This window comes from Amblyomma americanum, chromosome 6 (genome assembly GCF_052857255.1).
Source record: "Amblyomma americanum isolate KBUSLIRL-KWMA chromosome 6, ASM5285725v1, whole genome shotgun sequence".
NCBI classification, from domain to species: Eukaryota; Metazoa; Arthropoda; class Arachnida; order Ixodida; family Ixodidae; genus Amblyomma; species Amblyomma americanum.
The window spans coordinates 140092333-140104126 of record NC_135502.1 but is presented as its reverse complement, the minus strand read 5'-3'; the positions used below and the strand labels follow the sequence as shown (position 1 = coordinate 140104126).

General features: G+C 47.8%; 1 protein-coding gene across 1 annotated transcript; it reads left to right on the top strand.

Annotated features, from left to right (window-relative positions):
* Positions 1-2402: 2402 nt before the first annotated feature.
* On the top strand, positions 2403-11650 carry LOC144095537 (uncharacterized). Its single transcript, XM_077629235.1, has 2 exons — positions 2403-3607; positions 11401-11650. The coding sequence occupies exons 1-2, from the start codon at positions 2403-2405 to the stop codon at positions 11648-11650; spliced, it is 1455 nt and encodes a 484-aa protein (XP_077485361.1).
* Positions 11651-11794: the final 144 nt, after the last annotated feature.

The window sequence follows — 11794 nt, the reverse complement described above, 5'->3', positions numbered from 1 at the left end:
TTCAGTAGAGTGGCTCTCCCTCCAATCCCGTTAATCGTGTGTGTGGAGGCGCCGCTCAGATTTCTGCGGGACGATTTGCGGGTAAGCTTTGGAATGACGGCGCGTCGTGAGCATTTGGTTGGGTGGTTGGCCTCAAATAAACATGGCACATACACACCATGGGGGAGTTGCCAAGACACAGGCGGAAAATTTCCGGAAACAGGAGTGCGTCGTGTTCACGGGCCGCAATGATCTTTTACGGCAGAATCATCATCAGTTGGTTTTCTTTGTGGTTGGAGCGAAGCAAGGCGGATACCGTATTCCATTCATCGAATTCCGCATAAGTTTCCCCCGAAGGTTTCCCGGTTGACTGTTTGTTTCTTTTGGTTTGACCGGTTCTCCGGGTTTTTTAAGCAAGGTCTCCTTGTGCTTCTGCAGTTTCATCCATGAGTAGTAAGGTTATTTCCTGAAAAAAAACATTTTTGGCTCTGAGGGGCACATGTTACCTTGCTTTTGCCACGTGATCCGTCAATATATCTACGCAGGCGGAGAGATCTGCTTCAAACACAAGGTTTCGTCTTTCTCTCCTCCCTCCCCTCCTACTCCTTAAGTCCTATCTTCAAAGCAAACGCAGGCCACGTCCACCGGTTTCGCATAAAACGCGTGAAAATAGCGTCCTTTTAATGTCGGGATCGCGCGGAGTTTTCTCCTACTACGGGCTACTTATCATGTGCTCAGACTGACGCTTCTTGGCCGAGGATTGTCCAGATTTTAAGTGGTCACCTTGATATGTTCCTAACGTAAAGAATAATTTGAAGTTTTCGTATTTTCTTTCGGATCTGTTAAATCCCTTCCTTCATTCTTGACCACTGCTGGGTACCCCTGCCGTGAAGTGTGGCATCGAACTACCGGGCGCTGAATACACCGCCTTTTGAGGTTTGGTATATGTAAAGCCGGATAACAGCAAAACAAGCCCTCGCACCTGGCATGGCCCACACTATTCCATATATCACTGCCATTGAATCTCTCAGTGTCACCAGCTGATCCAAAACACTTAAACTTTCTTGCAAATAAGGTGCGTTGTCCCTTTTTTGCTCACAAACATTAAACTTCACATCTTCTGCATCTCTATAATGTTTCATCGAGAGCGGCTTTGTGGTAGAGAATGTGAACGTGCCCTCATCCTTTCCGCTGACAACGACATGCATTCCACTACGCCGTAGAACATTCCGTTGTCCAGCGCAGCGTTATACGTCGCCATCCTAACGCCCAGACGGCGTTTCATAAGCCGGGGGTCCTGCAGCGGTAGGCGACGACGACAATGAACGATTGAACGAGTGGAAGGAGACGAATACGACAACAAAGTTCTTGACGTTGTCTACGTTCCTCTCGCAGCTGTTCCCTTCGCTTGTGTAAATAACTGTAAATATATTCTTTCCCGCAACAATATAAATAAACCACCTTCCCTACTGCTACCGTGCGCTGGGAGGGCTGCTTTTTTAGCTCACTGGATCGGCTCCCTTTAGTGCTACTCTTCTGAAAGCAACAATAAGCCAAAGCATTGTAAAGAACCCGCGGGAAAAAAAAACAGCATCCAATAGGCACAGAACCGCTTGTTCCTCGCCCAGAGAATAGGCGTGCGGGCATCCCGCCTGGCCCCCACTACATTCCCATTTGAACGTGGGCTACCCAAAGGAGTATGTCAGGTGTCACAGGCTGAGTAGCGTCTTCTCGCTTTATTCGGCAGTTGACAGCGCCTTTTGCATTCTTTCGCAGAGCTGCTATGTTTTTCATAAAGACCTGAAAAGCTATAGATTTTTTTATTATCTTCCGACGTCTCACTGGCCTTCGCTGCATTAACTCGAGGGCCAATCGTTTAATCGCACCAGCGCTTACACGCTTCTGCCATTTCTCACCTCACCCACTTAGCCCCCTGCACTCCTCCTCCTGTGACACTACGTGACGAGCTTTGACAAGGGGCCGTGAAGGATGTGAGCTCGCCCAGAAACCGTTCACCACAGACAAAGAAAGATTCTGGTAAGAGGCCTTTATGCTCTTTGTTTTCTTTCACTCGCTGTCTCAGAGCGGCTCGCAGCCTGAACCAGTTTTGCAAGGCGGCCCGCTTACTAAAATCAGTTAACACTTTTTGGGAATGCGCTACCTTCTCGCCTTCTGTACCGACGACATGCGAGCACCCTTGCTTGCTCGCGCGTCTGATGCACTTTATATAGGGTTCCTCTTAGGTTGCAGTTGTGACGTCAGCCTGCAGATAAAACACGAGCACACTTCTTTGGCTGTCATCCCGCACTTATCACAAAAGTCATGTGACTAGCGCTTCTGTATATATTGCACTTCATCAGATTAAACTCAGAGTTCCCTTTATCACTGTCCTACGATGCGTCTGACATGGTGTCAGAAGCGGGATGGCCGCTCCCGGAATAGACCGTCAGGGGCGTATGCAGTCCGACAGAGCGGACTTGCAAGTGGTGCAAGTCTTCACGGAAGGCACGGCAGCAACGAGCTTCCAGCAACGAGCAACACTGGCTGGGATAAAGCCTCCGCAGCCATTTTATTTCCACAACGCAGCAGACTGGCCCTCTTGGATTGAGGAATTCGAAGACTACAGCTTCGCATCCGGTCTCAGCGAGAAAAAGGAAGAAATTCAAGTAAGAACCCTTCTTTACACAATGGGCCGGAAGGCAAGAGAGATTCTTCGCTCGTTAGCGGTAAAAGACGAAGACCTGAAGACTTTCAAGGTCGTAAAGGCAAAGTTTGAAGCCTATTTTGTTCACACGAAGAAAACAGTGTATGAGAGCGCCCGTTTTAACAGACGTCGTCAACAGCCAGGGGAAACTGTAGACGAATTTGCAACCAACCTCCACAAGTTAGCAGCGCGATGCGACTTCGATAACATGAAGAACCGTTTAATAAGGGATCGCTTTGTAGTTGGCCTTCTAGACGAAGCGCTGTCGGAAGAGCTTCAAATGGACCCTAAGCTAACATTGGCCACCGCACTAGCAAGGACCCGAACAAACGAAACGATAAAGCAGCAGCAAGCAGACTTGAAACAGCGGGAAGGTACGAGCGCCGAAACATATGTTGCAGCGGTAAAGAACAAGAAAACTGAACAGAAGAGAGAATGGAATGCTACACTTACGCGTCGCAAGAAGACCGCTTCTGTAAAAAACTGCACTTATTGCGCAGGTTCGATGCACCCGCGAAGTAGTTGCCCAGCGAAGCAGCAAAAATGGTTTTACTGCCAGAAGCTAGGGCATTTCGAAAAGGCTTGTCGAATTAAAAACAGAGAAAGAAAACTTGACGGGGTAACGGTACCTGGCTGCCCAGATAACGACTGCCCAGATAACGAGCACCAATTCCTCGGCACAATTACACCGCGACAAAGCAAGTTGTCTGCGCACTTCGTGACGGTACAGATAAACTGCCATGAAGTAAAAATGAAAGTCGATACTAGAGCAGAAGTCACGGTCGTGGGGGAAAATTTCCCAGGAATGCCAAGCTATCTTGAGAAAGCAGCAAATCTAAGGGGACCAAGTGACGCAGGCATTGACACGTGCGGAAAGTTTCAAGCCGAAATCGCATGGAAGGACAATCGCTGCGAGCAGACAGTGTATGTCGTAAACTTGCACATGCCTTTACTAGGGCTACCTGCAATAAATGCCCTTGGGGTAGTTCGATTTTTAGACGAACTAGAAACGTCCGACGAGGTCGCGAAACAGTACCCAGGGCTATTTCAAGGAATCGGATCTATAGCAGGAGAGCACACGATACGGTTGGCAGAAAATGCTATCCCCTACGCAGTGTCAACCCCGCGCAGGATTCCTATCCCGATGAAGCAAGCGGTTAAGGAGGAACTTGACAGGCTTGAGTGGGAAGGCCTGATTAGGAAGGTCGAGGATCCGACGGAATGGTGTGCGCCAATTGTGCCGGTTTTGAAGCCATCCGCATCAGTCAGGATTTGCGTCGACCTCACTCAACTAAATAACTTCGTAAGAAGAGAGCGCCTGCAATTGCCAACCGTAGAGCAGATCATGGGAAGCTTTCAGGAAGCCTCTGTGTTCTCGAAACTAGACGCAAGCTCAGGATGTTACCAAATCCAACTTGCGGAGTCGTGCCAAACACTCACCACTTTCATAACATCATACAGCAGGTACTGCTATCGCAGACTACCGTTTGGTATAACCTCGGCACCAGAAGTTTTTCAGAGGAAGTTCACGCAAGTCTTGGAAGGATTAGAAGGTGTTTTGAACTACATGGACGATATTCTTGTGTTCGGCGCAAATAAGTCAGAGCACGACTCTCGCTTACACAAGGTGCTCGGAAGACTACAGCGGGAAGGAGTGACGCTGAACAAAGAAAAATGCTGTTGTTCAGTGCAAGAAGTATCCTTCCTTGGCATGATTTTTGGCGCTGGTGGCGTGCGGCCGCATCCTGAAAAAGAGCGGGCCATCACAGAATTTCCGAGGCCGCCGAACGTAACGGAAGTTCGCTCTCTTCTGGGAATGATGAACCACCTTGCTAGGTTTCTTCCAGATGGAGCGTCTATGAGCGCGCCTCTGCGCAGCCTTCTGTGCAAGGACAATGAGTGGTTGTGGGGACCGCTACAGGAACCGCTACAATGACTGAAACCGTTAGTGACTGAAACGACGGACTTTCAGTGAGGATCCCAATATCAAGACCTAACGCAACGTGTGGGCTTCGCCCTTTGGCGCTAGAGCTCGCACATTTAGCGTGGAACACAGGAGTGTTTTGCAACCTCCGCCTCAAGGCACTAGACCCTGTACTGCGCCTTCGTCTTCCACGTAACTTAGCACATCGCGACGCAACATTGTTATGCCGTTTATGGATCGGTGTTGCTTTTACCAACCACTATGCTTTCCAGATGGGGATGGCCAACAGTCCTGCCTGTGAAAGCTGCGGTTGTGAGGAGACCATCGCTCATCTTCTCTGTGAGTGCCCTGCATTTGCGAGTGCAAGACATACACTGTGTTGTGCCCTGGACCGCCTCGATCCTCGCCCATTAACAGAGCAAAAGATCCTCGGTCCGTGGCCACAGCAGTCGACTGCCCTCAAGGCTTACAAAACACTCTTTGCCTACTTGAGAGCGACTGGATTGAGTGACAAATTGTGACAGCGTTGTGCGTGTGTGTGTTATGCCTCCTTTTAGCCCCCTAATCCCTCTTCCCCAGTGCAGGGTAGCCATCCGGAACCCCTTTCTGGTTAACATCCCTATCTTTCCCTCCTCCTATTTATCTATCTATCTAGTGACTGAAACGTGAATTGAGGTGCCTGATAAAATTTCACTGATTCGGGGTCATACCGTTCCAGACCACCTGATTAATATATATGTTAAACAACTTTCTAGGTAAATATATAAAACTCCAAAGACTGCTTAGACACATTTACACGTATATATAGAGCCTTGAGAGTATAGATCTTTGTGCAATGTCTTAGAGCGAAACGATCTAGATCTGAACACATCGGTTTTACAAGTGTTCGTGTGATACGTGATATCAATCATTCTTTTCCTGAGCATTACATTCCTACGAAAACAGTAAGGAGCTCCTAAATCAACTTATTTACCTTCTTTTTAGCTTCCCAGCACAGTACTACGACCGCAGTGTTTAGTTTATTTGCCTCGTACACCCGAGCTACCTCTGGGCTCTGGTCAGAGTTTGCCTCTACCATGGACAAAGTAGGAATCCAAGCGAAGCGCAATGGTTTCTCCAAAGTATTTCAAGCCGCTTTATACTCTCCATTCAATGTGAAGTACACTGAACACCAGCTGGTCCTACTGGAATGCATTTTTTTCCAGCTGATGCAGATATACAGGTATACCACCTGTAGCTAAACTTCACAAAATTAATTAGATAATTTGCTGCATACTTAAATTTCTTAAAACGTAAATTCAGCTTAGTACTTGAATGCTTCTATATATAGGGCAACAGACACTGTGAGTCGAAACAGTGATACATTTAATGTTGTTTTTGTTGAAGATATATATGCAGGCAAATTTCTTCTCAAGGAAAAATTTCAAGTATTGCAAGGTAATAACATCTTCATGAACAATCAAGAAATCTAGACGATATCACAGGATCAGAAACAGCCAAGTGCATTTTATCAATGGAGGTCTCTTTCTATGTCATGATGCTTGAATTTCTATTTGGAACATTCTTTCAAATATGAGCAGCACTTTACAATAGGCCAATGAGGTGCGAAAACGTACGCTGCCAATCCCTTTCACGATTTCGCTCACTAACAGATGTATGTGCATATTGTTACTTAACATTGACCGCGGAGCTTCCTAAAAATAGAATCAAACAAACCGTTACCTCTTTGGCTTGCGGTTCAGTGAGAAAGCCCTTCGCGCACACCAAAATTTGCTCGCTATTCATGTCGATGGAGTCCCTGTGAAAGCCCTGATCGACACGGGCGCGCACGTGTCCGTCATGAGTTCCACCCTACGACGCCGCCTCAGAAAGGTACTGACCCCTGCGCCCGCAGCCGTTCTCCGCGTTGCCGACGGCGGAACGCCTCCTGTGGTTGGACTATGCACAGCCCGTGTGACCATGTCCGGCCGCCATACATCCGTTCTATTCTCTGTTCTGGACCAGTGCCCTCATGACGTCATTCTTGGCCTCGACTTCCTGTCTGAGCATTCAGCCCTCATCAACTGCGCCACCAGTGTTGTCCAGCTTGACCTTCCTCTTTCTGCTGAGTCGCCGTCCCCAGTTGTACCTCGTCTTTGTGCTGTCGACTTTGTCCGTCTACCGCCTCAAGCCGCAACTTACATTTCTTTCTCATCTGTTCCCCCTGTCCCTGATGGCCCCTACGTAGTCACTCCGGACCTTGACGTTGCCCTCACGCGAAGTATTACGCTTGCGCACACTGTCTTTACAATGTCGGCAAACCGTGCGTACCTTCCGGTTCTGAACTTTGGCTCGTCTATCCAACCACTCCCGCAAGGCATCTCACTCGCCACGCTGTGCCCTGCTGCCGAATGTGTCATATCAGTGGTGGACAGCTGCTTACCTTCCACTCATCAATGCCTGTTGCCTGCGGCAACATCACCAGAGAAACCAACGGATGACTACGCTGACATGATCTGTTCTGACCTACCAGCGATGCAAGCTCACGATCTTAAGTGCCTCTTATCATCTTTTCGCGACATCTTCGACTTTGATGCCCGTGTTTTGACTCGTACCTCTGTGGTGACGCATCGGATAAACACCGGTGATGCCGCTCCTCTCCACAGACGTCCGTACCGCGCGTCCAGCGCTGAACGCACCGTCATAAATCAAGAGGTCGATAAGATGCTCGCAAAAGACACCATCGAGCCCTCGTAAAGCCCTTGGGCTTCTCCAGTTGTCCTGGTAAAAAAGAAGGACGGCAGCTGGCGCTTCTGCGTTGATTCCCGGCACCTAAACCGCATCACTAAAAAAGACGTATATCCTCTCCCCAGGATCGATGATGCATTAGATTGCCTCCACGGCGCCAAATATTTCTCTTCAATTGATCTTCGATCGGTGTACTGGCAAACTGCCGTAGATGAAAAGGACCGTGAAAAGACCGCCTTCGTGACGCCTGATGGCTTATACCACTTTAAAGTCATGCCATTCGGACTCTGTAACGCGCCGGCTACCTCGGTTTTCTCGCCTACTTTAACCCCGCACCTCCACCAAATATGTTTCGGGAAAGAATATATTTACAGGTATTTACAAAACGAATGAACAGCTACGGGCGGCACTCAGAACACAGCCAGAGATGAGTTCTCGTCTTCGTCCTCGTCCACTCGTTCACTGCTCAATGTCGTCGTCGTCGTCTACCCGCTGCAATATCACTGATTATAAAGTAAATCTCTGGAAAGCTCTTTTTGTTCTTCAAAATTTCTGTCTACAAATATTGCACTTGTTAAAAATCAACATTTGCATTTACTTAAGCATTGCAGCTTTGTGCAGCTGATATAAATTCCTTGCTGTACGCAGACTAAATCTAATTGTCTACCTTAAATCACTGTGGTCTGAATTTAATTTTAAATGAATCCCGTAATAGAAAGTTGAGAGTTTTATTCGACCTACCAATTCCATACGCTGAATGTCCAAGACACTCAAATGTTGTTTTTTGCTCCAAGAGCTCCCATATGCTCATAGTAAATTAATAAAAATAACTACCGCTTGCATTTTTGTTAAGCTGTATTTCCCAAGCTGCAGGATTATTTCTACATTTAACATTAGCACCTCAGCACCCTTTCCAAGCTGTTGTAAACGTCTCAGAAGCTGTGCATCATGCTTAAGGAGACCAGCCTTCAGTCTATATATAAAGCGGTATTTAAAGGCTAAACGCATGCGGCCAGTCACTTTACGCTTAGTATTTGCTTTTCGCTATGTGCTTTTGGCTTATATTAGTACTTCCTTTTTCTAAGTACTTGTTTTCTTTTTCTGCAAAAACAAGTATACCACGCCACTCAAGAAGGCAGTGGCACCGATAAGATTTCCTTCCGCGCTCTAAACATTGTTGCCAAGTTCGCACAGCCAGGATTACAGGATTATTTGAAGCCGCACAGCCTCCTGCGTGACCTCATCCCCAGTTTTGAAGCGTTTGCATTCTTTCGGCTGCAGTATTAGCTTCTACTTCGGTTTCATGCTCGATCGTACGTGCGTGATAAACGAGTGTGGCTTCACTGGTTTCTGCCCTCCTACTCTTCAAAGTCGACTTTGCTCGCGCCGAGGTAGGCACGAAAATGTGAGGGGCAAACACAGAGACAGAGATAGACTGCCCTGAAGCTGATCGATTTAGTCCGGCTGGACACGAGGCAACGGCGCTCGCAAACAACGCGTCAGCCGGGAGGAAAAAACAAACAAAAACGAATCATGTGAGGCGAAAGCCGCAAAGATTGGGGCGTGATTCATTGCGCTACCTGTAAAAAAAAACAAGAGAGAAGGAACGTTGAAGTTTCGCTTCCGATGCTCAGGTGCCATAGAGATTTTTTCGCCGAGTATTTTTTGTTCATTTCGTGTTGCTTTGTAAGGAGTATTTGCGAAGAGTAAGGTTCCGGGCTAGTTGGTATTGCGTTTAAAGGAAGGAACAGCGTGATGAAACACGGACACACGAAGAAACGACAGACACGAGCGCTGACCCACAACTGAAATTTTATTCTGATGGAGAGACAGTTAAATAGAAAACATGACAGGATGGGTAACAGGGCTGCTGCAGCGATAACGGGCAATCAGTGTGGTCGCGTCAGAAGATGGCAAAAAACGGGAACAAAAAAATAATGTCGATTAGCTCAGTTAATCCAGGATATACAAAGCGAAAGCGAGATTGAGTCCTCCACTGACCCACAGAGCCGGTTGTGCGCCTTTCCTTTCGTGAAAATGAACGGCTTTTGCAAAGTTGTCAAGGCCAATGAACTATATGAACGCCGTCGGCTCACTTCTTTTGTTTGGTTTTTGAGATTAAGGAAATGGCACAGTAACCGTCTCACATATATCTCGCTGGACACCCGAACCGTGCTGTAGAGGAAGGGATAAAGGAGGGAGGGATAGAAGAAAGAGAAAACTGAAATTTGAAAGTTGGATTTTGAGGAAACGCGCGGCGCTGCGCAGCGGCGGAACACCAGTTGCTCGGTGCTGCTAGTGGCGCATGCTCAGTACCTACTAGAGAGCGAGAGAGAGAGAAATATCAGCGTCGAGGCGCGCGTTGTGACGGCATGTGCCTTCTCGGAGCACTGCCACGACTAAATCGCAAGTTCGCGGCCAGTAAAGCTTTCGCTTTATAATAAGCGATAAAAGGACGGTGTGAAGAGCCGCAAAAATGTGATGAGATAAAATTAACAAAAAACGAAAGCATGAAAAAATTACCCAAAAGGGCGGGGAATGCGTTAAAACCATTAAGGGCACAGAGGCGAATATACAAGCGAATACATAAAACTGAAGAAAGTAAAAGCTTTAAAAACGTGTCCAAAGGGAAAACTAAAAGCGTTAAAAACTTGTAAGACACTGCACAGGATAAAAAAGATAAAGGCAGTACCAACGAGGGATCAGTAAATTATTCAGCTTTATATGGCACAAAAGAAACCTTAGGTGTTGAAGCCACCCAGAAAATTCAGCTCTTCTTTTGACAAGGAGATTAATGAGTGCTCACGCATTGTTCACCGGCATAATGGATTTTGAGGGCTTCGATGATTTCTCTCGTCAACCTATCTCGTCCTAGGGTGCTAATGGTGCAGCAGTTATAGTCAGGGGCGCAGATTCTTTCAGGATTGTTTTCTGTGACTTTGCACTTCATACAGTGCTTAGCCAGGTGCCCAGAAATGGCTATAATTTTAACGCTGTTTTCATGTTCATGGGGTCGGATATTGATACACCTTCCCGTTTGACGGATATACTTCTTTCCGCATGACACTAGGACGGAGTAAATTATTCCTGATTCACACGGGACATATTGGGCAGAGTTCCAGTGGGTTATTCACTATGCAACACAGGGGGGAAAGCTTGTTGGGAGCCGTAAAGACGACATCCACGCCGGCGCGCTGTGCGACTTTCTTGAGACGATGGCTGAGTGTGTGGAGGTAGGGCATTACCACAACATTTCTGCGCTTTTTGTTAGACGCAGCACGTCCGACATGCTGCCGGGACTTTTTTTTATCTTGGAGTCAGCTTCGGATACTAGCTCAGCCTCCTGTTCAAAGGCGATCGGTGTGGTTATTGAAGTTGTCCAGGAAGAAATGCTTGCATGATTTTTCCAGCGCGCATTGGAAGCCCAGTTTTACTATGCCCGCTTGTCAAGTTTTGTGTGGGCTGACGCGAAAGGCAGCAGTGCATTCTTTCCTCTAGGTTGGTAAGACCAGCAGGTGAGGTTATCGGAAAATCGAAGGTTCAGGTGAAGAAATCTGAACGCCTGATCGTTGGGTGTTTCATGCGTCAAAGGGAGAGGCATGCATCGGTGAAATAAGCAAAGGGCCTGAGATGCCGCTGGGGTGAAAGATTCGTGCGCGCAGTTTAAAACGGCAAGATAGTCGTAAACGTACCGGAAAATTTTCTGTGTTTGTGTACTCGCAGATAATACAGAAGATCCCAGCGATGCCAGGAGAAATATGGTGACATCACCAAGCGGCCGTAGGATGCACTCATCAAGCCGAGCACCGCTATGTCAGACTACCATATACATGTATTTCTTCTATAAATGCCATGCACTGGCCTATCTTAATGTGGCGCTTGTTCTCCCGACTACATTCGCTCCAAAATTGTGAGCAGCCGTTGGTCATACAGTGTTCCGATTGATGTCATACGACTTCTATGAATGGGACTCATATAATATGCCTTCCCAGACTCTCTACCTCTTCCCATAAGGCAAGGTTTAGGTGTCAGACGCGTGCACTAACTGTCGTCGGCCGTGCAACAGGTATGACGTGCGCCCACACTCCAAGACTGGTCTCAGCCCCCGGTGCGGAGACAAGCATGAAACAAAAGATGTGCCCTCCTGCATGCCGACCTGCATTTTCTGCGGAGGCCAGCACCTCGCGGACACAGGCTCGTGCAGGGAAAGAAATCCCACCGCCAAACCACGCAGCCCACCACCCCAGAAGATTATGGCCCTCAGCAAGAAGGACTTTCCTTCGTTCCGCACGACCCTCCCGTCTACTTCAACATGAGGCTCCAAGAATGTAGGGTCGGAAACCAGGACCTTCCAGGACACTGACGTGAAGGCTCTGCGGGAAGAGGTAAAGCAACTTAGAGCAGCCCTGTCTAGCGCCACCTGTGTTCTATCTCCCTATCCACCACCCCCATCCTGTTCA